We start from the raw sequence: 27,929 nt of genomic DNA, 5'->3' as shown, positions 1-27,929 counted from the left end.
GACCACCTGACCTACCTGTCGCGTGTGCCGCGAGATTTGAAATTCTGTCGGAACGTCGGAGACTATAGCTAAGTATATATCTGGCAGGGAAGTTCATGTACAAAAGAGCCATATTACAATTGTATCCTGACATCATTAAGTTTTAATCCATCTTACCAAATGTTACCATCATTTTAACTACCAACAGCTGACTATTGTTGCATTTAAAACAAAAAGACCTAAATACGCTGAAGAGTATTTTTTTTTAGAAAACCACATCTAGTGATGTTCGATTAATTGTAATACACAGCAACAGGTAGCTGATTAAAGCACTACAGGTTCTGGATTCTGAGTGGTGCAATGACAATAAAAACAAAATAGACTTAAATTACCTGCAACATTCATCAGATAAACACGACCAAAATTGGACACAGCACCAGTTAAGAAGACACCACTTAAAATCATACAAACTCGGTCAAGATTCTGCTTCATCACATCTGCATCTGCTGTGTAAATAATGTCTACAACATGGCCGAGGGCAAAAGGAACAGCCATTGTTATTGTGCTCGACAGCGCCAGAAGACTAACAGCACCTGCAAAAACAAATGAGACAAACTTAGTGAATCTCTCTAGGTGCTAAGGAACACAACTGTACTTAAACTAGTTTTGTTCGAATTTAGCATGAACTTATTTCAATATGAAGAAGCACCTTGGATTCTTTGCACAAGTTTTTAAAGAACAGACAGTACTATAAACTATATAATTTTATAATTATGGTATATGTTACCATAAGCACAATCACCAAAAAAACTAATGAAAATATTTAGGAATTAAATCCAAATGTCTTAAGATATAAATTTTGTTATAGAAAAGTTTATTCTGTTTCCAAGTTTTCCTGTTAATTAATGACCTGACTTGTTTTACTTCATAAGTACGTATTATAGAGCAAACTAATTTAAAAAACTGAGGTGAATGTACCATGTACCACTGAAAAGCCTCATTTACAGTGCATTGTATGTTACTTTTGCTAATGAGAGAGAGAGAGACCTTACCTTTTACCTTACAGACCTTAACTCTTGTTCGGGTTGCCCCAGGTCCCTCAGTGTGAGGCACCTCTAACTGTCTACCAGAGAGTTGCTAGTACATCTTCCGGTATATTTTGCATCTTCCAATCTTGGATGGTCTGGGATGCAGTTTAGATATTTGTCGAGCTTATTCTTAAACACATCTACGCTCACTCCTGATATATTCCTCAGATGAGCTGGCAACGCATTGAATAGACGCTGCATATCGATGCTGGTGCCATAGTGGATTAATGTACCTGTGTGCTTTCCTTATTTTTCCTGGTATAGTTTTTGGGCACTATTAATCTACCTCTGCTTGCTCTTTCTGATATTTTTAGTTCCATGATATTTTCTGCTATTCCTTCTATCTGTTTTCCATGCCTGAATTATCAATGTAGCGTTCTCTTCTCCTTTCTAGACTATATAATTTTAAGAATTGTAGTCTTTCCCAGTAGTCTAGGTCCTTAACTTCTTCTATTCTAGCTGTAAAGGACCTTTGTACACTCTCTATTTGTGCAATATCCTTTTGATAGTGTGGGTACCATATCATATTGCAATATTCAAGTGGACTACGAACATATGTTTTATAAAGCATAATCATGTGTTCAGCTTTTCTTGTTTTGAAGTGCCGTAACAACATTCCCATTTTTGCTTTACATTTTGCCAACAGAGTTGCTATTTTGATCATTGCATAACATGTTCCTATTCATCATCACACCAAGGTCTTTAACTGCTTCCTTATTTGTGATGGTCTCATTATTAGGTCCCTTATATGCATATAGCTTTCTTTCTCTGTCTCCATAATTTATTGATTCAAATTTATCAGAGTTAAATACCATCCTATTTACCTCTGCCCAATCATATACTTTGTTAAGGTCTCTTTGTAGAGCGTTCCTATCTTCATCAACAAGTAATTTCTCTACTTATTCTTGTGTCATCTGCGAAACTACTCACTACCGAATCCTTAACATTATTGTCTATGTCTTCAATCATAATAACAAACAGTATTGCAGCTAACACCGTACCTTGCGGCACACCGGATATTACCTTGGCTTCATCCGATTTCTCGTCGTTTGCATAACTATCTGTTTTTCTGTTGTGTAAAAATTCTTTTAACCATCTTCCTACTTTATCCACGATATTGTGTTTTCTAATTTTCTTCGCTAATATATTATGGTCTACTTTATCAAAAGCTTTTGCAAAGTCTAAATAAACCACATCTGTTTCATTTCCGCTTTTCATATTTTTGAATATGTTCTCACGGTGGACTAACAGTTGGGTTTGTGTACTTTTTCCGGGTACGAAACCATGTTGTCCTTTATTAAACAAATTATTTTTTATTAAATGTTTCATAATATTTTTCTTCATTACCCTTTCATACACTTTCATAATATGTGATGTTAGACTCACAGGCCTATAATTACTTGCCTCTATCTTGATCCACTTTTGAAAGTAGGGGTAATATATGCTAATTTGTGCTCATCATAAATCTTGCCTGTATCTACACTTTGTCTTAATAATATTGCAAGTGGCTTTGCGATAGAATGAACTACTTTCTTTAACAAAATAGCAGGAATTCCATCAGGCCCTGCAGCAGCTCCATTTTTAATTTCATTAATAGCCTGCACAATATCAGCTTCATTAATATCTATGTCAGCTAAATATTCACTATTTTCATCCCTTACTTCTATATCATTATCTTCATTATCTATTCTAGGTGAATTCTCTCTTATATCGTTCTGCCAGTATGTTGCAAACCTTTCCTTTTTTTCATTCGTTAATCTCCCTTCAATTCTCAGAGGGCCTATTTCTATTCTTCTTTTATTCATCTTCTTCGCATATGAGTATATAGCTTGGGTTTTGCTTGATATTTAATAGGGTTTTTTCTTCCAAGTCCCGTTTTTCATTTTCTTTTGATTGTATAATCTTTTGTTCTGCATTTTCTATCTTACTTTTTAGTTCTATAAACTTTCCATGCATTTTTTTCTTTTGCAAGACCTTTTTTCCACTTTCTGATTTTCTGGAACAAGATCCTTCTGTCTCTTGGTATGCATGAATAATGTTTACTTTTCTTCTTCGGTATATATTTTTCCACTATTTTCTCCAATATTTTATATAATATCTCCGTATTTACCCTTATGTCATCACTTACGAAAATGTTATCCCATCTTTGTTTTAATTCTTCATTAATTTCTGACCATTTTATATATTTTTACTGTAGAAGTTGTATTTTCCATATCCTTCCCACTTTTTCATTTCTTGCTTATCTCTATTTTCACTTGCTTTGGAATGAACTGTTAATTCTATGACATTATGGTCTGAAATATTCGCATTATAAAACTATTATTTCTTTAACATAATTCATCTCGTTCACAAATACTAGGTCTAAAGTATTTTCCTTTCTTGTTGGCAGGTGATTTATTTGTTGAATGTTGTATTCTAGTAGCATATCTAATAGCTTTTTCAAATTGCCTCTTATCTTCTGCACTACTATTACTCTCTTTTTTATATATGTATAAGTAACAACCACAATCTCCTATTCGTTCTTTCCATTCTACGAAAGGAAAGTTGAAGTCACCAGATAGGAGAATAGTCCAGTCCTTGTGATTTCTACATATATCATCCAATTTTTCAATTATTAAGTCAATAAACTCTTTAGTATTAGGAGGTCTATATATTACTATGTTCATCAATTTTTCAGATTCAAATTCTACCGCTATTAGTTCACATTCTGAGTTACTATATTTCTCATATATTTTTTCCTTGTTTTTTTGTCTTTCCCATATATTGCGTTCCCCCTTGATTCCTATTTTTTCTATCTGATCTATAAGTTTGGAACCCTTTTATTTTGATCATCATTCCCAGTCTCCTTGGGAATACCAGGTTTCACTTATATTCATTATATCTATTTTCTTTTCATTTTGGGTTAGTTCTTCTAAGTACTCTATTTTTCTTTGAGTTACTCGTAACTAAACCCTGCGCATTCATCACTATGATGGTTTGCGTGTTTTCTCCTTCATTTAATACTGGTAGTAATAAGGATTTTCCCATGTCTCTTTCCTGTTCTGGTATGTTGTTCTTTTTTTCATTTCCAGAAATTCTGACATTAAAAATCCAACTTTTTCCATAATATTTGATCTTCCTTCATCATAATTATTCATTTTTGTGTCTGAATCTGCAATTTTCTCCTTTTCGTTTCTCTTGCAATATCCTCTTGCATAATAAATACAGTTATTATCTCTTGAGTAGATTTCGAGCTGATGCTTTGAAATTTTTTGCTGACACCTCTGCATATCTCATTGGTGGTTTGCTTTTTATCTCTTTTTTTACCTGATATTCTTGATTTCTCTCTTTATTTGTTTCTTTCTTATTTTGGATTTTATTACTTGGTTGGTTATTTATTTGATTATGATTCATGGCTACAGGGTGCATATATTTGCATTTTTTGTCGAACTTACATCCTTTTCCTTCTTTTAGGTTTTTACATATTTTTGGATGCAGATCTCTGCAATCATCCCCATATCCATCTAAGTATGCACATTTACCATATATTTCATAGTTTTGACATATCTTAGGATGTTTGTAGTAACATCTTTCTCCAAATCTGCAATTCCCTCTTTTCAAAAGGTTGCAGATTTTGTCTTTCTTGTCTATTTTTCCTCTTTCTTTCCCGTCATTGTATAGATCTGGGTAGAGCCTCTTCGGATTTGCTTTTCTGTTGTCATATCGTAATTTATTTCTTCGTAGGTATGCTGCTTTATTGCCTCATATGTAGTATCAATGAGTATCTCTGCATCCATACTTTTATCTTGTTCTTTGTTTTCCTTATTTTTTTTCTGTCATTTCATTTTTGTTTACTTCTCTTCGTTTTCCTCTTCTTCTTTTTCTTCTTCTTCTTCCTCTTCCTCTTCTTCTTCATCCTCAACTATTTGTACATTCAATCTTGATTTAATAACATTGTCTATCCATGATAGACATGTTGAACAATAAATTCTTGTATCTTTTCTCAAATCTTGTATTACCTCAGCACACTGTGGATGGTTCGGAATGTTGCATGCAGCACATTTTCTGATTAGGTTTTGTGGATTGACTATGCTATACCAAACCTTACACAGTTTGCATGCTTTTGGCATTCTTTTTCCTAATGCATCAATTAGGATATTCACAAGATTCACCTTATTCATTTTCTTTGTCGGAATATGTTGGTTTATGTATATTTTCTTTATGAGTCTCTTGACCACTTTGGATTTTATTTGGAACTTCTTCAATTATTTTCAAGATGTTTTCATTAGATTTGTTCCAGTTTGAAGGATTATATCCTTCTAATATATCTATGAATGCTTTTGTATCTTTTTGGTTAGGACTGTTGCTGATTTCATAGATGAGAAATGCCAGTTTCCCTTCCTGCTACCTCATCGTATTGCGAATCTGCTAGACACGCCAAATTACGCCACCTCTTCCCGCAGTTGGAACTTACTGCCATCTTGTTCAGATTTTATAGTATTACACTTGATAAACTAACTTAGAAGACGCTTATCCTACTATTTTCACACTAATCTTATCACCGATAGTTCACGAACACTTCTAGATATTTCTCAAATTCTAGTCGTATGTTAAACTTGTGATATCTGTTGATTAATCTGACTTCACGCGGGTACGACTCACCAAGCAAGATGGCTACTTACAGAGAGAGAGAGAGAGAGAGAGAGAGAGAGAGAGAGAGAGAGAGAGAGAGAGAGAGAGAGAGAGATTCTATTTTGGTAACTTACATGCTAACGTCCACCTTTCAGGCTTGGCAAGACGAAACAACCGCTTTACTTCTGAGGCCTCTATTTTCTTAACCTGTGATGGTGAATCAGATTTACTGCTGGATATATGCATTGATGTATCTGACACACTTCCACCTGTGCTCTGCCATCTTTTAGTACCTTTAAAGATAAAAAAAAAAAACTAACAAAAACAGAAATAAAAATGTGGTACTGAAAATATTGTAACTTTTAAAAAATCCTCCCAAGGTTTTAGAATCAATATAAAAAATTTTAACTTATTTTTGGCTAAAAGACATCCACGACAAAAGTTCACTCTAATATCACTATCACACCAGAAGACTAAACACCATACTAAGAAAATGACACCTAAAGAGAATATGTATATGATAAGAGCATCTACCTTTGCCAAGCTGTACAGAATAAGGCACTGCCATCCCTACATCAAAAACAAAGGACAAGTTCATGTTTTCCCTTTGGGTATCACCGATTCCCATGTGAATTAAACTCCATATTACGGGTATTTTCAAATGAAATACTAATGGACACATTTCCCATTAACCCTTTAACGCCAATTGGACGTATTAAAAGTAGATATAAATTGTCTGTTGGGTGCCAATTGGACGTATATACGTTGATTTAAAAAAGTTTTTTTAAAAATTCGCAGAAAAATAGTTACAGGTCTATTAGGCAAAAACTTTTGAATCACACACCTTGGGGGATGCTGGGAGCTCACAGATCAAGCGCGAATTTCTTTCTTCTCACACTAAAAAGCATCAGCGACACATCTCAGAAATTATTTTGTCACTTTGACATAATTTTTCCACCATTTTATATTAGCCGTTACATGGAGCATTATATATGAACATGTGCGCAATTTCATGTAGAATACAACAATAAACAACTCATGGTTGTAGCTTTTATCAGTTTTGAAATATTTTCATATAAATAACGATAAGTGCCAAAATTTCAACCTTCGGTCAACTTTGACTCTACCGAAATGGTCAAAAAACACAATTGTAAGCTAAAACTCTTATAATCTGGTAATATTCAATCATTTACCTTCATTTTGCAACAAATTGGAAGTCTCTAGCACAATATTTCGATTTATGGTGAATTTATGAAAAAAGCTTTTTCCTTACGTCCGCGCGGTAACTCTTCCGAAAAAATCATAAATTTTTTTGTAAGATTGTCGTAATGTTTGCACCATTTTAAATTTGCCATTACATAAAGTTTTATATATGGAAATGTGCGCAATTTCATGTAGAATACAACCAAAAACAACCCATGGTTGTAGCTTTTATCAGTTTTGAAATATTTTCATATAAATAACGATAAGTGCCAAAATTTCAACCTTCGGTCAACTTTGACTCGACCGAAATGGTTAAAAAACGCAATTGTAAGCTAAAACTCATACATTCTAGTAATATTCAATCATTTACCTTTATTTGGCAACAAATTGGAAGTCTCTAGCACAATATTTCGATTTATGGTGAATTTATGAAAAAAAAAAATTTTAAAAAAAAAATTTTCCTTACGTCCGCGCGGTAACTCTTCCGAAAAAAAATCAAAATTTTTTTGTCTGATTGTCGTAATGTTTGCACCATTTTAAATTAGTCGTTACATAAAGTTTTATATGTGAAAATGTGCGCAATTTCATGTAAAATACAACAATAAACAACCCATGGTTGTAGCTTTTATCAGTTTTGAAATATTTTCATATAAATCACGATAAGTGCCAAAATTTCAACCTTCGGTCAACTTTGACTCGACCGAAATGGTCAAAAAATGCAATTGTAAGCTAAAACTATTACATTCTAGTAATATTCAATCATTTACCTTTATTTTGCAACAAATTGGAAGTCTCTAACACAATATTTCGATTTATGGTGAATTTATGAAATAAACTTTTTCCTTACGTCCGCGCGGTAACTCTTCTGAAAAAATCAGACATTTTTTTGTCCGATTGTCGTAATGTTTGCACCATTTTAAATTAGCCGTTAAATAAAGTTTTATATATGAAAATGAGCGCAATTTTATGTAGAATACAACAAAAACAACCCATGGTTGTAGCTTTTATCAGTTTTGAAATATTTTTATATAAATAACGATAAATAGAAAAAATTCGTCCTTCTGTCAACTTTAACTCGACCGAAATGGTCAAAAACTGCAATTGTAAGCTACAACACTTACAGTCTAGTAATATTCAATCAATTACCTTCATTTTGCAACAAACGGGAAGTCTCTAGCACAATATTTCAATTTATGGTGAATTTTTGAAAACTTTTTTTTATATCCGCTCGTTACGAATTCATGCATCATTTTGTGATAATATTTTCTCTGTGTTGCCTTGATCATTTTATAATGTGTTATATACCAAAATGATCACAATTTAGTGTACAATACAACAAAAAATATTAACTCGTTAGCTTTAACCGTTTTGCTCACAGCTCGATTTGTATACAATTATATATGATTTTTTTTTCGTGCTGTCGTATATCCCAATATTTATATATAATTATATTTTTTTATTTCTGATGGTTGCATACTGAACTTCAGGTAATGACAAAAAAAGGAGCCAAAAATTAATTCTTAATCTTAAAACTAAGTGTGCTGTGATTTTTTGAAAAAAAAAAAAATTTCCGCTTCAGCGCTCACTCACGAACACCGCCGGCATACGGGAGACGATTTTTAAAATACCACTTCGGCGCTTAAGGGTTAATGTGCAAAGCCATGTGTAAGAGTGTGGGATATGACAGACACTAATAGTGTTGTAATTGTTCTCCAAAATGTTTAATTCAAAAGTGAGTCTGATGCCATAAAAGCCTACCCTATTTTAGACCTCACATCTTTCTCCGTTAATGGGAACTTCCTGTTAAGAGACACCATGAAACCCCTACAAGTTGGTTATCTTAATGCTAAGGTTAATTTTTGAGCTCCTGATAATTCTTCTAGTACATCCAACGTCCTAAACAAACGGTCCAGCAACACCCTTACAAAACAAGTCGTCTGAGATATTGCATTATATAGATATTTTAATCCTGGCCTCATCATACAAAATCATGTGATTCACTGTTGTAAGGTTTAATTTCCTAAGCAAATCCATGGTTTTGGTTCTTGAAAGAGGGAATTGAAAAAAGTTAATTTAAGCTATGATGCTACTTTTGACCATATCTTTTGGATCATCAGAGGTTGACAGTCTCGGAATTAAAAGCAGTGGAGATTTGTGGTGGTGATGAATAAATTAGAAAACTGCTTCATTTCGGTGATAAAATTTTACCCATACCTGCAGAAGGTAGCACACTGTAAGAAGATCGGTAAAAAAAGGTGGGCGGGAGTCTTTTGATTTCTACGAACATCGGAACTGCTGCTCCAAGTAAGACGCACCCAAACCTGCAGATGAAATAGTTTCAAATTAAATCATATTGGGATAAATTAAGAGATAATTTTGGATTTTTCAGATATACAGAAATCTTGAATCATCGGAATTAGTATTTTATTTGGGATGAATCTTACCTACAGTTAAAGATAGCTTATATGAATCTTACCTTCAGTTAAAGATAGCTTATATATCTACATGCCCATAGGGGAGGCGATATAAGCTACGTATCTTTAACAACAGGTAAGTATCCAAATAATAAATTTAGTAATTAAAATTCATATAATTCACACAACACATAAAGTTACTGTATTGCTTCTAACAGAAATGACATTTGTAAAATTGCCATTTTTTCCTACTATACAACCTGAGGTCCTTAACATAGGAAGTAACTAGCGGCAGCTGGGAACGGTCGTAAGCTTCGAACAAGGGGAACGGTATTTTTAACTGCTTTTTTTTTTTTTTTTGGTTCCCCCCCCCCCCCCCCCGAAAAAAGTCGTGCGCGTGCCCGCGCGCCGAGAGGTGAAAGATCACTTTTGCTTTAGGCCCATGCCAAAAGTTGCGAGTGAGGTGGCATGAGGGGACTATATTTAAAGTAACCTCATTTGTATAGTTAGAAAATGCATTTTCGGACAAAATTGTCATTTGTTCCGATACGTATACAAACCCTCGTCCTTTAACAATAGGAAGACTCACTTCTTGGTGGGAGGAATCTGAGTCTTTTTGGTGAACAGGAACTGGTGTTGCGTCCAACCCTGGAGTGCCTCCCTGGTCGTAAGAGCAAGGGAGGGATCCAAACCTCTGTCCAATTGATCGGGTGTGCACCGCAGGATCAATGGTCAGACCTCTGGGCCAAGTACTAAGAAGAGAGGCAAGCGTATCTCTTCGTACCAGCAAGCAAGAACTTGTTCCTGTTTGCAAGAGACAATCATAAAATGATGGGTTTGTCTCAATTTGGCATCCACTTCCCTCCCCCTTGTTGAGGAAGTGGTGGATATGTTTACTCCTATCCCTACTGAAAGGGATAGGATGGTGCTCTATTGAGTAGCTCACCTGCATCTCGTCCTTACCCAGCAGGGTGACGACCGTGTCCCTCTACCCAAAGGTAGAGGGAAGAAAAAGATGGGAAGAGGAGCCAGTCACACTCTCATTCCTCATCCATTCTTACGGTCACACCAGGACTCGATGCTGTTCAGCCTGCGAGGGTCTGGGTTAACTACACAACGTGAGCAACCACCACGGTTCCCAAGGAAAAAAGATCCAAGGAACTGTGGGCAATATCCTGAAGGTAGAAGGAGGTGCATGCGGTCCGGTTGGACCAGGCGCCTGCCTTCATTACCTGCGCCACGGAGAAGTTCTTGCGGAACGCGAGAGAATGATGAAGAGGCGTCCACACTCATCCTGGGTGTCGAGTTTCTTCAGACAGCTCCGTCGCACCTTCACAGGACAAAGCAGCATAGCCTTCGTATCGGAGGCGGTGACGTCCATTAGGGAGGGTATTGTGAAGGACTCGAACCAATCGTCAGTTACCGAAGGGTTCTGAGTCTTCGCTAAGAAGATCGGTACGAATCGAGCGTCACAAATCCCCATCCTTTGTGCTTGACTTCTCAAGAGAAGTCATGCAGTTACCTAAGACGAAAAGAAGGGAATAGTCGTATTGACCTATCCCTCTTCTCGACTTGGTTATGTACAGTACTCATACTGACAAGCTATTAAGACGAAGTAATGATTGCTCTGGAACAACCGAACTAAGTCCACAGCATAGTTCGTAACTGACTCGGGCGCTCTGACAGCTGCCGACTGACTGGTTCGGAATCAGTAGAGGCAAGTTGTCCAAGCATCCGGGTAAGTCACGTGACCTTCGCCCTTTAAAGAGTTATGCTGAGAGACCAAACAAATAAAATATTTGTTAGTCACCGATGCCGGACGGCGCGGCGATGATTCTCTTAATGCATAAGCTCAAAAGGCGAAAGTCAATTGCCTTCAAAAGACCGAGGTCCCTGATGGCAAGAAAATCTCATAGACGTTGAATCTCAGCTTAAGGAGAAACACACTATGTGACGTTGAAGACGAAGGTAGGCAATGAATGCAACCTACGTCTTCCAGCTGAATCGAGAGAAGGAATCTCAAGATTCTAAACCTGTGCTTACAAATGACTGAAAACGCTAACCGCCATTTCATTGCTGTCCGTTGTGCAATGAAAGCGGGGCGTTCTTCAGTAATGAAACACAGGGGAGAGCCGCTTGAAGAACTGCTTCTCATGGGCTGAACGTTTGGAAGTAGAGCTGGCAGGTGTGGGAGTAGGCGAAGTCTTTCAATACATCTGCTAATCCGGGTGAACAATGAACAATTGTACACCTCCGAATACAAGATATTTTGAGGACAAAACTCAGATTCCGCAAAAATCATTCGCATTATCGGTGGATACGATGCAGCAAGAGACTATTACAGAATTCTGTTACCCGGTGCGGTAAACAGAAAGATGAGATCGCAATAGATATCTCTGTTTAAAATTCTCAGCAATACCGAAGACGATGAATACTAGCGTTTCTCAGCAGTAGATGGTCATTCATGTATGCGAGAATCCCCGTTAATCAGAGACTTAAGTCCGTGATTGTTGGGCAGAGATACGGTTGTTATTCAATCAAGCAGGTAGAAAAGACATAAACAACCGTCTATCTCAAAGCGGCAGCTGATACTGAAATGCCTCGGGCAAATTCAATACGCAGTAGCTGTCGCTGACTCGTCATCCTGAGTTGCCAAGTAATCCTTTCACGAGGAATTCGTTCGGCTAGGAACACCCGAGCATAAAAAGATATGCTAGAGCATTATATTTAAGCGAAACGAATTTCGGTAAATATAAAAGCTTAAATGGTGTTGTTGTGACAACACCATAAGTATATAAAATTGAAACTGGAAACTCCTGGGAGGTTGCAGGCAACCCGGGTTGCAGTTCAATTAGAATACTTTTCGTCTAAGTCGCAATCCGTTAGAATAACCAGGATATGCGCCTACCCCTCGGACCATTCAACTGCTTAGCAGAATCATGTCGAGGTTAATATACGTAGTATATTTGTAGGATTCTGAACAACGATCTCCATCCTAAATTCTTTCCTTCAGAAAACAAAATAAGGATTGGAGACGACCACCTTCGTTCTCTATTAAAGAGAGTGAAGGAGAAGTCTTCCTCAAAGGAAAGCTTCAATGGTGAACAGAATACTAAGACGATAGTTTCCAGCCAAACTGGATATTCCCGTCCGTTCTTCTCTATTCCAGGTGGTGCCTACTGTGAGATAGTCTTCTTTCAGCAGCAGTCTTCTCCTAATGCTAGAAATTCCAGGAATTCGAGCATAGGCGAGGTTCCCGATTATCGTGTAACATATCGGGGATTCTCGTCTCGCTCACTTTGGACCGTGGTCTAGCCTAAGTGTTTGGAGATCGTAAGAAACTCTAACACTCTGAATGCGGCTAGAAAATTCCGTAGAATTCTAAGCAGTCTGCGAAAACCCCCCACCGAATTCGTCAAACGATATCGGCTGGTGGTCCTCTCGATTCCGTAGAAATGCGAGAATGGGGCAGGATCCCTCCTCAACGACCGGGGCTTACGTCAGGTAGGACCCGACGGTCCCCCCCTGGTAGCGCAGTCCCCAACGTGGGATCCTACAGAGAAATCTCTGTAGGATCCTTCCCCTTTCCCTCGTAGCCGTAAGGAGAGAGGGAATGGGGGAGGAATTGGATACTCGCTCGCTTCCCAGTGGAACTAGCAGTTGGAGAAGAGTAGGAGCAGCCATCGCCTTCGGCGAGGCCTCTCAGAGTCTGGGAAAAACGTATCGTCAGGAGAAAAACGTTTTCCCGAGGAGGGTTACGAACTCTCACTGTAGGTAAGGGTCTGCCGCCACTGTGAACGTCGTCTGGGTGGGGCTGATCGACACCTGACAGGAGAGAGCCGATACCGTCCTCCGACTCATTCCAGTCCTCGTCGAGGTCGAAACCTCTCAGGAGGACCGAAGGAGTATTCAAAATACGGTGTCCGAAGACACGTAGAAACGCCGCTGTCGCAGTAGAGGAGGTGGAAGTAGCTTGATCGACCCGGCCAGAACTGAGAGAGCCTTCTTGTCCGGAGACGAGAGACTCTGGTTCAAGACAGAATCGGCAAGCTCCGATCGCGGCATACCCACCGTCGGTTTGGGTTCCCTCTCGGGCCCCAAAACGACTCGAGCAGAGACATGGGCTCTGCTGGTGGGAGCGGCGATCCTTCCCCCAGGTCGTTGTGCTGACGAATCAGTGCAATAACCTGGGTAAAGTTACTCTGAATCTCGGAAGTTACAGCGTCTTGAGGAGTAGGACCGTCCAGTCCCTCCAACAAGAGCAGCTCCCAGGACCCTCCTCCTTCAGAAGAAGGACCAGCAACAGATCCCTGACGGTTGCCTCCAATCACTTGCGCGTACGTCCTGGTTGGTCCTAAGACCAACCTGGCACGTGCGGCGTCGTGAACGGGATCGTGAGCGGCGCATCTCTGCACGATCACTCCTATATACCTCGCTCTTCCTGGCGTATGCCGAGGAAGTTGAAGGTATCGGAGAGGACAGAACTGACGCTACCCCCTCCCCCCTGGACGGTCGCCTCCAATCACTTGCGCGTACGTCCTGGTTGGTCCTAAGACCATACGTGGCACGTGCAGGCGTCGTGACGGGATCGTGAGCGGCGCACCTCTCACGATCACTCCTAGCTACCTCGCTCTTCCCGGTGTAGCCCGAGGAAGTTGAAGGTAGTGGAGAGACAGACCTGACGCTCCCCCCCCCCCCCCCGCTCGCTGGCAGGACCAGCGTACGTGGGGGGCTGCAGCCGATCACCAACCCGCGGTGGGATCGAACTGCAGGCCTGGCCGTGCCGCCTCACCTGTGGCGAGCGGCTCGACTGAGCACGTCGACCCCGGTCCCGTGCGTCAGACGAGCTGCTGCTGGTCACCGTATCCGCCCGGTCCCTGTGGGAGCGGCGGTCAGGTGACCTGCAGAGCTCGCTTTCGCCGTGAGACCGGTGAGCGTCCTCGCGGCACGTCAAACCGCTGGTACCAGCCGAGGCTGGTACCGTCGGTCGAGGGGACCTGGGGGACCTCTTCCCAGCCTCAACCCGTGGCCGGTCAGAGACCGTCACGTCCCCCCGAGGTACCGGCTGGTCGCTGCGAGAGCGGCCGCTGGCCTGGCGAGAGTCACCTGAGCGGCTCTCGACAGTCTTCTGCTCCGTGCCTCGGTCATGACGCTGAGCGAACTCAGGCGTCTTAACTTTGGCTGCACGGTCACCCGAAGGAGATCGTACACTCGGAACTTCTCGCGGACGAGAAACCGAGCCGGTACTGGCTTAGCAGCAGAGCTGCCAAGACCAGGCAGGGTGTACCAGCGTGTAGCCAGCACACCCTTGGTCCCCGTCTTCTTCTTCTTCTCAGAAGGGGAGACGGGCCCCGTTCCCGAAGGAACAGGTGGACCAGCAGAAGAACCCCCCCCGTCACACCGGAATGTGACGAGCCCTTCGAAGTTCCCGAAGGAGTCTTCTTAGGGGGAATAACAAAACCCGGTTACCAGCTGGTCGCTGCGAGAGCGGCCGCTGGCCTGGCGAGAGTCACCATGAGCGGTTCTCGCCAGCCTTCTGCTCCGTGTCGTGGTCTTGGCGCCGAGCGAAACTCTGGCGCCGAAACTTTGGCTGCACGGTCTCCCGAGGGAGAGCGTACACTCGGGATCTCCCGCGAACGAGAGACCGAGCCGGAACCTGGCGTAGCGGCATCGCCGCTAGCACCAGGCGAGGAAGTACCAGAGCTAACCGATACTCCTCTGGTCCCCGTCTATCTCTTCCTTACGGAAGGGGAGACGGGCCCCGCTCCCGAAGGAGCAGGAGGACCTAGCAAAGAAGGACCCCCCCACCCCCCCCCCGTCCCACATCGGTGGGACGGGCCCTTAGAAGTTCCCGAAGGAGGACTTCTTAGGGGGGGGAGGCAGCCTTCTTCTTCTTCGGCTTATGGGCCTTAGAAGTCGAAGGGGAAGAGGCAGCAACAGACGAAGACGAAGATGACTCAAGCCTTCCTCTTCGTTCGTCAGCTCACGCAGACAGTCGTCAGGTCCTCCATCCAGGCCGGAGTCGGGCCTATTGCCGAAGCAACACGGCCCGACTGCACCTGTCCGGAAGGACCTGGGACTGGGGAAGACACACCATGGGCAGGACCAGCATGGACAGGCGCAGGAACCAGGAGCGACAGGAACAGCAACCAGCTCAGGAGCGGCGGAACAGCGGCAGCGGTAAACACAGAAGGGACAGCCAAGCCAGTAGCGGGAACCACATCAGCGACAGGTACGGCAGCCCAGCCATCGCCTCGTAGAATCATCGGCAGCCAGCGTGGTACTGGCGGCCGGTCCAGGGGCGAGCTGCTGGAACAGCGGAAGTTCTGGGGCAGGCAACACGAAGAAAACACAGGCGGCGGCGGCATACCCCTCCTCGGTACGGCGGCGACCGGCCCTAGAAGCGGCAGACGGCGTCACCGACACAGCATGGGGAGTGTAGACCAGCGGGGGGAAGCAGCATAAGCGGCCGTGAAGGTTGTAGTGGAGACCACTCCAAGGTCACCGCCCCAGACCTCGCTAGACTCTGCAGCAGATCGTGGATGCTAGGCACGCCCTGCAGCCGCAGTGGTCCATACCTGTCCAAGGTCGTCTCCCACGGCTGTAGCACCTGCGGTAGCACAGACAGATTAGTAAGAGGGGTTCCCTCACGCACGGGGGGGGAGACATGCCCCACCCCGAACGGAAGGAAGACCCCAAAAACAAATACGAGGAAGCTGAGCGGGGGGGGGGGGCAGGAAAGAAGACGAAGAATCGGATACCAAGGGAGTCGCGGGAGAGCTTTCCGACGACTTCCTGGCAGACCTTCGCTTCCCCTACCCCGCACAGCAGTGAAAAGTAATATGAAAATGAAACAGAATACTGCACTTGCGATTCACTTCATAGAACTTAAAGAGGGAAAAATCAATTCCCGGTAAGAGCGGAAACTTGATCCATAATAATATGATGCTATCATAAATATATATGAAAATGAACAATACTGCACTGCTATTTTCACTTTCACAGCAATAAATCGTAAGGATTAATTCCCGGGTAAGAGCGGAAATTGATCCAAAATGACAATTTGTCGAAAATTGCATTTTTCCTAACTATACAAACCTGAGGTCCTTTAACAATAGGAAGTAGCTAGCGGCAGCTGGAACGGTCGTAAGCTTCGAACAAGGGGAGAACGGTAGTTAACTGCTTGTCCGACAGTCGCGCGCCGCGCGACTGGGAGGTAAACAAATCACTTTTGCTTTTGGCCCATGCAAAATACGCAGAGTGAGGGGTGGCATGAGGAGGGACTATATGTAAAGGACCTCAGGTTTGTATAGTTAGGAAAAATGCAATTTTCGACAAATTGTCATTTGTTCCGATACGTAATACAAACCATCGGTCCTTTAACAATAGGAAGACTCACTTCTTGGTGGGAGGAATCTGAGTTCTTTTGATGAACAGACTGGTGTTCGTCCATCCCTGGAATGCCTCCCTGGTCGTAAGAGCGAGGGAGGGATCCAAGCTCGTCCGATTGATCGGGGTGTGCACCGCAGGATCAATGGTCAGACCTCTGGGCCGAGTACTAAGAGAGAGGCAAGCGTAATCTCTTCGTACCTGTTTGCAAGAGGCAACATAAAGTATGGGTTGTCTCAAGCTGGCATCCCTTCTTCCTCCCCCTTTTTGGAGGGGAAGTGGTGGAATATACGCTCCTATCCCTAGTGAAAGGGGATAGGATGGGGCTCTGTTGAGTAGCTCACCTGCATCTTGCCTTATCCACAGGGTGACGACCGTGTTCCTCTAACCACAGGTAGAGGGGAAGAAAAAGATGGGAAGAGGAGCCAGTCACACTCTCATTCACTCATCCATTCGTACGGTCACACCAGGACTCGATGCTGTTCAGCCTGCGAGGGTCTGGGTTCGCTACACAACGTGTTGAGCAGCCACCACGGGTCCCAAGGAAAAAGATCCAAGGACCTGTGGGCAATATCCCGAAGGTAGAAGGAAGGGCATGTGGTCTGGTTGGACCAGACCCCTGCCTTCAGTACCTGCGCCACGGAGAAGTTCTTGCGGACAAGGCAGCATCTCCTTCGCATCGAAGGCGGTGAACGTCCATTAGGGAGGGGATTGTGAACGACTCGAACCAATCGTCAGGGACCAAAGGGTTCTGAGTCTTCGCTACGAAGTTCGGTACGAAATCGGCGCGTCCCGGATCCCATCCCCTGGATGCTTGACTTCGCAGGAGAAGTCATGCAGTTCCTCAGAGGAAAAGAAGGAAATAGTCGCATGACCTATCCCATCTCTCTACTTCGGTGATGTCCAGTACCCATACTGGTCTGTCCGTTTGACCACGAAGTCTCTCGCATCCTCCTATCCCCATGCAGCGAAGTTCTCGGTAGTGGATAGGACACCGACACTCCATGGTGGGTGTCAATGGTATGGGTACTGTGACAAGCTATTAAAACGAAGTAATGATTGCTGTGTAACAACCGAACTAAGTCAACAGCGTAGTTCGTAACTGACTCGGCCGCTCTGACAGCTGCCGACTGACTGCGTTCGGTAGGAGGCAGTTGTCAAAGCATCCGAGTAAGTCACGTGACCTTCGACTTTAAAGGGTTATGCCGAGAGACCAAACAAATAATGTATTTGTTTGCACCAATGCCGGACAGCGAGGTTATGATTCTCTTAAGGCATGTGCCCAACAGGCGAAAGTCAATTGCCTTCTAGAGACCGATGGTCCCTGAAGGTAAAACATCTCATGGTTGTTGAATCTCAGCTAAGGAGAAACAACACTGTACCGTTGAAGACGAAGGTAGATATTGAATGCAACCTACGTCTTCACAGATGAATCGAGAGAAGGATTCTCAAGATTCATAACCTGTGCTTACAAATGACTGAAAACGCTAACCGCTATTTCATTGCTGTCCGGTGAGAAGTCGTAGTTGCAATGAAAGCGGGGGGGCGTTCTTCAGAATGAACACAGGGGAAAGCCGCCTGAAGAACTGCTTCTCATGGCTGAACAGTTTGGAAGTAGAGCTGTCAGGTCGGAGAGTAGGCGATGTCTTCTGACACATCTTGTAATTCGGGTTGAACAATGAACCAATTGTACACCTACGAATACGAGATATTTTGAAGACAAACTCAGATGTCTGCAAAATCATTCGCATTATCGCAGTGCGATGCAGCGGGAGACTTGTACAGACTTCTGTTACCGTGCGGTAAACAGAAAGATGAAAGAGTCCAAGAGATATCTCTGTTGAAAATTCTCGCAATGTCGAAGGCGATGGAATCTAGCGTCACAGCAGTAGATGGTCCTTCATTATTGCGAGAATCCCCATTAATCAGAGACCTAAGTCCATGATTGTTGGGCAGAGATACGGTTCGGTAGTCAATCAAACCAGGGGAGAGAGAGACATAACTGACCGTGCATCTCGGAGGCCCAGCTGATACTAAGCTGCTGTCAGGCAGTTCAATACGCAGTAGTTGAGCCTGAGCTCTCGCCGACTCGTCATCCTGAGTTGCCATGTAATCCATTATTCCACAAGGAATGCGTTCGGCTAGAACTACCGAGCATAAAAGATATGCTCGAGCAATTATATTTAGGCGAAAACGAATTTCGGTAAATATAAAAGTTGAAATGGTGTTGTCGTGACAAAACCATAAGTATATAAAATTGAAACTGAAAACTCCTGGGAGGTTGCAGACAACCCCGAGTTGCAGTTCAATTAGAATACTTCTCTCTAAGTCGCAATCCGTAGATAAACTAGGATATGCGCCTACCCCTCGGACAATTCAACTGCTTAGTAGAATCATGTCGCGAGGTTAATATACGTAGTATATTTGTAGGATTCTGAACAACGATCTCCATCCTAAATTCTTTCCTTCAAGAAAACAAAATAAGGATTGGAGATCGACCACCTTCGATCTCTATCAAAGAGAGTGAAGGAGAAGTCTTCCTCGAAGGAAAGCTTCAATGGTGAACAGAATACTAAGACAATAGTTCAAGCCAAACTGGATATTCCCGTCCGATCTTCTCTATTCCAGGTTGGTCGGCCACTGTGAGATAGTTTCTTTCAGCAGCAGTCTTCTTCCAATGCTAGAAATTCCAGGAATTCGAGCATAGGCGAGGTTCCCGATTATCGTGTATATCGGGGATTCTCGTCTCGCTCACGTTGGACCGTGGTCTCGCGTAAGTGTTTGGAGATCGTAAAAAACTCGAACACTGAATGCGCTAGAAATTCCGTAGAATTCTAAGCAGTCTGCGAAACCCCCCCATCCGAATTCGTCAAACGATATCGGCTGGTGGTCCTCTCGATTCCCGTAGAAATCGAGAATGGGGCAGGATTCCTCCTCAACGACCGGGAGGCTTACGTCAGGTAGGACCCGGAACCAAGGTCCCCCCGGTAGCGCAGTCCCGAAACGTGGGATCCTACAGAGAAATCTCTGTAGGATCCCTCCCCTTTCCTTCGTAGCCGTAAGGAGAGAGGGAATGGGGGAGGAATTGGATACTCGCTCGCCTTCCCAGTGGAACTAGCGGTAGGAGAAGGGTAGGAGCAGCCATCGCCGCAAGGCCTCTCAGTCTGGGAAAACGTATCGTCAGGAGAAAACGTTTTCCCGCGGAGGGTTACGAACTCTCACTGTAGGTAAGGGTCTGCCGCCACTGTCGTCTGGGTGGGGCTGATCGACACCTGACAGGAGAGAGCCGATACCGTCCTCCGACTCATTCCAGTCCTCGTCGAGGTCGAAACCTCTCAGGAGGACCGAAGGAGTATTTAAATACGGTGTCCGAAGACACGTAGAAACGCCGCTGTCGCAGTAGAGGAGGTGGAAGTTGCTTGATCGATCGGCCAGAACTGAGAGAGCCTTCTTGTCCGGAGACGAGAGACTCTGGTTCGAGACAGAATCGGCAAGCTCCGATCGCGGCAGACCCACCGTCGGTTTGGTTTCCCTCTCGGGCCCCAAAACGACTCGAGCAGAGACGTGGGCTCTGCTGGTGGGAGCGGCAATCCTTCCGCAAGGTCATTATGCTGACGAATCAGCTTAATGACTTCTGCAAATTCCTCTGTATCTCGGGAGTAACCGCGTCTTGCGGATAGGGACCGTCCAGTCCCTCCAACAAGAACAGATCCCGAGATACTCCTCCTTCAGAAGGAGGAACAGCGGCAGACCCCTGACGGTCGCCTCCAGCTACTTGTGCGTATGTCCTGGTCGGTCCTAGAACCGTGCCTGGTCCATACGGCGTCATAGCGGGATCGCGAGCGGCGCACCTCTCGCGATCCCTCATAGGTACCTCGCCCCTCCCGGTGTAGCCCGAGGAGGTTGAAGGTACAGGAGAGGCAGACCTGGCGCTCCCCCCTAGCTCGCTGGCAGGACCAGCGTGCTTGGAGGGCTGCGTGCTGATCGTCCACCCGCGGTGGCGATCGAGCAGCAGGCCTAGCTTTGCCGCTCGCCTGGGGCGAGAGGCTCGGCTAAGAACGTCGACGCTGATCTCTAGCGTCAGGCGAGCTGTTGCTGGTTACCGCTCCGCCGCCCGGTCCCGATGGGAGCGGCGTCAGGTGACCTGCTAGGCTCGCTGTCGCGGAGAGACCGGCGAGCGTCCTCTCGGCGCGTCGAGCCGCTGGTACCAGCCGTGGCTGGTACCGACGGCCGCGGGGACCCCTTCCTCGCCTCAACTCGTGGCTGGTCAGCGACCGTCACGTCAACCCGAGCAGCCAGCTGGTCGCTGCGAGAGCGTCCACTGGCTTGCGCGAGTCCGGTCTGCACGACACTCGCCAGTCTTCTGCTCCGCGCTTCGGTCTTGACCGCGAGCGAGCTCGGGTGTCAAGACTTTGGCTGGACGGTCTCCCGCGGGAGACCGTCCACTCGGTACTTCTCGCTAAACGAGAAGCCGAGGCGGATCCTGGTTTAGCGGCAGAACCGCTAGAACCAGGCGAGGTAAGTGCCAGCCGAAGCTGGTACTCCTCTGGTCCCCGTCTTCTTCTCCTTGCTTGATAGAAGAAAAGACGGGCCCTGTTCCCGAGGGAGCAGGGGGACCAGCAGAAGAGCTCCCCGAATCGCCGGAGCGAGACGGGCCCTTAGAAGGTCCCGAAGGAGCCTTCTTAGGGGGGAAAACCCGGGTTACCAGCTGGTCGCTGCAAGAGCGGCCGCTGGCCTGGCAAGAGTCACCTGAGCGTCTCTCACCAGCCTTCTGCTCCGTGCCGCGTCTTGGCGCCGAGCGAACTCTGGCGCCGAAACTTGGCTGCACGGTCTCCCGAGGGAGAACGTACACTCGGGATCTCTAGCGAACAGAGACCGAGCCGGAACCTGACGTAGCGGCATCGCCGCTAGCACCAGGCGAGGAAGTACCAGAGCTAACCGATACTCCTCTGGTCCCCGTCTATCTCTTCCTTACGGAAGGGGAGACGGGCCGCGCTCCCGCCCCGAAGGAGCAGGAGGACCAGCAGAAGGACCCCCCGTCCCACCGGGGTGGGACGGGCCCTTAGAAGTTCCCGAAGGAGACTTCTTAGGGGGGGAAGGCAGCCTTCTTCTTCTTCGGCTTATGGGCCTTAGAAGTCGAAGGGGAAGAGGCAGCAGCAGACGATGAAGACGAAGATGACAGCTTCCTCTTCTCCTCTTCCTCGTCAGCTCACGCAGGACAGTCGTCAGGTCCTCCATCCAGGCCGGAGCCGGGGCTATTGCCGAAGCAACACGGCCCGACTGCACCTGTCCGGAAGGACCTGGGACTGGGGAAGACACACCGTGGGCAGGACCAGCATGGACAGGCCCAGGAACCAGGAGCGACAGGAACAGCAACCAGCTCAGGAGCGGCAGGAACAGCGGCAGCGGTAGACCCAGAAGGGACAGCCAAGCCAACAGCGGGAATCACATCAGCGGCAGGTACGGCAGGCCCAGCGATCGCCTCGTAGAATCATCGGCAGCCAGCGGAACCTGGGTCCTGGCGGCCGGTCCAGGGGCGAGCTGCTGGAACAGCGGAAGTCTGGGGCAGGCAACACGAAGAAAACAGGCGGCGGCGGCAACCCCACCTCGGTACGGCGGCGGCCCTAGTAGCGGCAGACGGCGTCATCGACACAGCATGGGGAGTGTAGACCAGGAGGGGGGGGAGCAGCATAAGCGGCCGTGGTAGTAGTGGAGACCGCCCCAGACCTCGCTAGACGCTGCAGCAGCCCGTGGATGCTAGGCACGCCCTGCCGCCGCGGTGGTCCATACCTGTCCAAGGTCGTCTCCCACGGATGTAGCACCTGCGGTAACATAGATAGATTAGTAAGAGGGGTTCCCTCACGCACGGGGGGAAGACATGCCCCATCCCCGAACGCAAGGAAGACCCCACCCCCCAATACAAAATACAACGAAGAAGCTGAGCGGGGGGCAGGAAGGAGGACGAAGAATCGGATACCAAGGGAGTCGCGGGAGAGCTTTCCGACGACTTCCTGGCAGACCTTCGCTTCCCCTACCCCCGCACAGCAGTGAAAAGTCATATGAAAATGAAACAGAATACTGCCCTTGCGATTCACTTCATAGAACCTAAAGGGGAAAAGATCAATTCCCGGGTAAGAACGGAAACTTGATCCAATAATATGATGCTATCATAAAAATATATATGAAAATGAAACCGAATACTGCACTTGCGATTTCACTTTCACATAAAAAAAAAACAAAAAACGTAAGGATCAATTCCCGGGTAAGAACGAAAATTGATCCAAATTAAATTTCATGCAAATAAATAAATGAAAATGAAAAGAATATTGCAATTGCGAATCCACTTTCATTGCATTCTATTATACAAAATTAAAAGGCTCGTGCCGAGCGCAATCACACTCTCGGTAACGAACGCACAGGGCAAAAATATAATGAAAAGAGTACTTACATTTTTCAATTACACACTTTCGCCCAAAATACATGACTCGGCGCGAGCGCGCCCGCCCTCGGCACCGAGACATAATTCAAGGGTTCAATTCATGAAAAGAGAGGAAATCGCCGCATCTACGGCGATAATTCCATGTTGGTTCATAATTAAGTAATGAAAATGAAAACAGTGTACTTACAGTTTCATTTTCAAGTCAAACAAACCATTAGTAGAAAACACAATATAAACAAAGCATACGACGATGAAGCGGGCAGAGAGCGATGACGAACACGTCCTTCACACCCGCGGCCGAAAGCAAAAGTGATTTGTTTACCTCCCAGTCGCGCGGCGCGCGACTGTCGGACAAGCAGTTAACTACCGTTCTCCCCTTGTTCGAAGCTTACGACCGTTCCAGCTGCCGCTAGCTACTTCCTATTGTTAAAGGACCGATGGTTTGTATTACGTATCGGAACAAATTAAATTTGATGCAATTAATAAATGAAAATGAAAAGAAAACTGCATTGCGAATCCACTTTCATTGCATTCTATTCATACAAAATAAGAGGCTCTTGCCGAGCGCAATCAAGCTCTCGGCAACGAACGCACAGGGCAAAAATATAATGAAAAAGAGTACTTACATCTTTCAATTACACACTTTCGCCCAAAATACATGACTCGGCGCGAGTGCGCCCGCCCTCGGCACCGAGACATAATTCAAGGGTTCAATTCATGAAAAGAGCGGAAATCGCCGTCTCTACGGCGATAGCTCCATGTTGATTCATAATTAAGTAATGAAAATGAAAACAGTGTACTTACAGCTTTGTCATTTTTCAAGTCAAAACCAAAACCATTAGTAAAAAACACAATATAAACAAAGCATACGACGATGAAGCGGGCAGAGAGCGATGACGAACACGTCCTTCACACCCGCGGCCGAAAGCAAAAGTGATTCTTCACCTCTCGGGCGCGCGCACGATCGGACAAGCAGTTAACTACCGTTCTCCCCTTGTTCGAAGCTTACGACCGTCCCAGCTGCCGCTAGTTACCTTCCTATTGTTAAAGGACCGAGGGTTTGTATTACGTATCGGAACAAATAACATTTATCTCAGAGTAGTTATTATTAATGACTTGACCCATGTACATAATTATTAGTAACTTGTAACCAAAAAAGATTACACAATTAATGCAATACAGTAAAATATAGAATATGCAATCCACTTACCCCAGGAAAAATAATGTTACATCTTGGCCTTAATCCTGGCAGACAGCTCTGCCTCAGAGCAAGGAGAACCGTGGGATCTAGAGCAACAAGAGGTATCGCTAAACTACGACATCTTGCTAATGTCAGAAATTTTGCCATTGCCAACTCTGTAAAAATATAAAACAGGCAAATATCATCATCAATATTCATATGAAACAGTTTCAAATGCCATCACCTTACAAAGCAGCTTCTACTAAGCAGAATACATATACGCTATGTAGTACATGAATAAGAGAAAACAGAGAAAATACTGTATATGAATGATGGTCTTTTAATTTTCCTGTAATCTCACCAATGAACTGTAAAACAAGAATTGCAATTCACAAGAGTTGATAACCAACATCAAAATGATAAAGTAATACAGTACATTCTTTTCAATTGACGAAAACAGGCAGTCCCCAGCTTACAACATCCCGATGTTACGACACTTTTCAATTATATTCATCAGAAGTTATTTCCAGGTTTACGGTGCATGTTCAAGGATTACGGCGCCGATCTGACAGAAGATATATGACTCCAAAAATGCAAAATAATCAATATTTGAAGGGTTTTTTTAATGAAAAATGCAATAAAATGCAGTTTGCATAGTTTTTAATACAGCCAAATCATTAAAAGTAAGGTTTTCTTAGATTTTGTGATGATTTTCCGGCTTACAACAATTTTCGGCTTGCAACACGTCTCAAGAACGGAACCCCCAATGTAAGCCGGGGACTGCCCGTACAGCACTCACTTATTAACATCAAAGTATTTCAGATCCCGCTCCAACTTCTTAAAATATAGTTTATGCCTGCCATTCTACATATACTGTCACAAAACAATTCAAAACAGTTTTTTTTGGATACTTCTCAATGAACTTTTGTCAGCTTGCAATTTACTAAACATAAAACAAACAATAATAACAGTAATAAACATAAACAACCAATTTAAATACAAATAAAGGCATGAAAGGAGTTAAATACTAATCCCTTTGGCGACTGACGGGAACCGGCTTAAGCTTTGATGTTTAGGACTGCTGTAAACCTTTGCTTATCTTAATATATAGTAGTTCTGGGCCAACTGCCTAACCTAACCAAAGGTGAATACATGTATTAGGTAGGTAATGCAAACAAACAGGCCTACGCGATTTTCCGGCATTCAGCTGGAATATCTAGCTGACACCTGAGCCTTACGCCTAACAGCTTCAGTTAATTTAGGTAGCCTAGTAACAGGTAGGCTATCTACCTATGTCAGCATTCATAGGCCTTAGCTCACAATTATTGTTAGGTATACCTAATTAGACTAAACCAGAATAACATGAAGGAGCACTGCAAGGCACCTTCAGTAATGCCTACAATTCACCGCGTGAGGTGCACTGACGGCAATAAAATAAGGTATCCCCCTACGGTAACCTCAAGGTCCTATGGGATACCTAGGCTACTAGACCTTGGTTACCTCAATAACAGGACTGTCTAGGCCTATACCCTCTTTCGAAAGACTCCCTTTAGGCCTACAGCATCTACGGAAACTAATAATATGACGCAAGATTAATGCCTATGAGCTCCTATGGACCTAAGCTAGGCCTCCTACCTATGGCCTCTTTAGAAAGTTTCCCTCCTAAGTAACTAATAATATTACTAAGTAATAATACCGATACGACGTTGCCTGAGAACTCTAGGCCTAAGCAATATAATGAATTTTCAAACGTTCCACAAATCACGTTAATAATTATTATTATATAATAAAATATTTACAAGACACAAAGCTTGACGTAATCGTCGGATAGTTTCCTTCGGGAAGGGCGTCGTCCATTCAACAAAGTAAACATTTGTTCCTTAACGTTTTGGAACATTTTGCTATGTTTTGTTCCGTAATCAGGCAGGTCAATGGACTCGTTCCACTCAAAATTCTATAATATAAGCCATGAAATTTATTCCCTAAGATATAACAAATAAAATATAATCCATGAAATTAACTCCCTACAGCATAACAAAATACTATTTTAAAAAACATAAAATTAATCGTAGGTGAATGCACTCCACTCTGTATCTATGGATGAATATGTTTGTATGGTTTAGCTTTCATTGATTATCTTCAAAATTCTAATATATCAATCTTTTACATTAATTGAATATACCTGACCCTTTTAAACAAAATTATTAAATAAATTCTAAATGAATATGTTTTTTTAGTCCCTAACCTACCTTCCTATTTGTATGAAACGCGTTCAGGTTTATAAACAGCATTGGACGAAGTCAATAGAAGGCATCCAATGTTTATGGCTAACAAAAATCTTACAGTGATAGTTAGCCTAATCTTCTTTTAAAGTAAGATCAGAGCCTATATTGGCTTTGGTAAGAACTGCTACATTCAACGAAGAATGGATCCCTGATGTATCGATGAAAGAAAGGCAAGACTGCAAACTAAGATTGAACAAACTTATGGAGATGGAAAACATAGGCCTATGATGAAATGACAGTATATATAATTTAACTGGAAATCAAATGACACCTCGTACTTAACGAGACTTTTGCAGAATGTGAAATAGGGTTCCTTGTTCCTAAGTGCTCATTTCACACAACAAACACAGTTGCAGGCACACTACATTATAGTCTCAAGAGGTACAAAGCTTTATTCTCCTTTTTTTTTTAAACTTTACTCTTGTTTTACTTTACTTTATAGTAATTCATGGGGAAACCTTTCTTCGGTATCTCTGCTAGTCTTCTTCCTTCATTAGCTCAAGACGGGAGGCCGTTACCCAACCCTAAGGGCGAAGTGAGCCACGTTTCACCATACTTGCTTTTTGCATGAGACATGTTAATTACAGAATTTTAGATAGCCTACTTAAACAGTTACTGCAGTTTTACCATCATCTTCTAAACAGACGTTTTGGGTCATTTTTCCTAAACTCTGTTGTTTTCTAAACGGCATTTTGTTTTTCAGTGAAATACTATGCCGGCAACAATTATAGGGACGATTCCCTTCATTCTGAGCTCTAGGTTGCTAAAAAGTGTTTCTTGGAACTTATATTATCTCCTTGAATCTGGACACTTCCCTCATGACAATCATTATACTCGTAAGGAACATTGAGGTAGATACAATGCCGTTTTAGATCTAACAAGTAATATTCCATATAACATTGTTTAACTTGAGTTTAAAGCTAGCTTGGCTTCGTAAACCACGAACCTTGTAACTCGAATCTTTCTACATCCCAATCCTCACCGATATACCTATTGCTAAGGGGTCGGTTGTCTTGTAACTTTAGTACAAGGGGCTGAGCATTCATTCTTCTATTTTCTGGTTAAGCAACTGGCAGCAAAGGCATTGCTTATGGGGTTTAATTCTTGCAAGCTTGTTTCCCCACAAATATTGGCACGGTATGGAGACCGGATTAGATTGCCAATATCTTTTTAAGATCCTGAATTTTGGCAAATCAGTGTTTCTCGTTATATATAATCAAGAGATTAATTTGCCTAAAGGGTCTGGCATTTCACGGCGGCTAATCGTCCAAGTAAAGACTAGACAGAGTGTTACTAACCTCCGTTTATAAGGTAACCTGTAAAGCGGAAGTGTTCATTGTG

At 43.9% G+C, this 27,929-nt stretch overlaps 1 protein-coding gene across 1 annotated transcript in view; it reads right to left on the bottom strand.

The window, feature by feature from the left end:
* LOC135214388 (ATP-binding cassette sub-family B member 10, mitochondrial-like) overlaps positions 1–24,473 on the bottom strand; it is a 58,009-nt gene extending 33,536 nt beyond the window's left edge. Inside the window, exons 1-4 of the mRNA XM_064248638.1 lie at positions 24,334–24,473; positions 9,096–9,202; positions 5,813–5,971; positions 372–572 (exon numbers count right to left, since the gene is read on the bottom strand). Coding sequence (XP_064104708.1) covers positions 372–572; positions 5,813–5,971; positions 9,096–9,168 — 433 coding nt within the window. The 5' untranslated portion in view covers positions 9,169–9,202; positions 24,334–24,473. The remainder of the gene's footprint in view (positions 1–371; positions 573–5,812; positions 5,972–9,095; positions 9,203–24,333) is intronic.
* Positions 24,474–27,929: the final 3,456 nt, after the last annotated feature.

This window comes from Macrobrachium nipponense, chromosome 45, assembly GCF_015104395.2.
Source record: "Macrobrachium nipponense isolate FS-2020 chromosome 45, ASM1510439v2, whole genome shotgun sequence".
NCBI classification, from domain to species: Eukaryota; Metazoa; Arthropoda; class Malacostraca; order Decapoda; family Palaemonidae; genus Macrobrachium; species Macrobrachium nipponense.
This window is presented reverse-complemented; position numbering and strand designations above follow the sequence as displayed.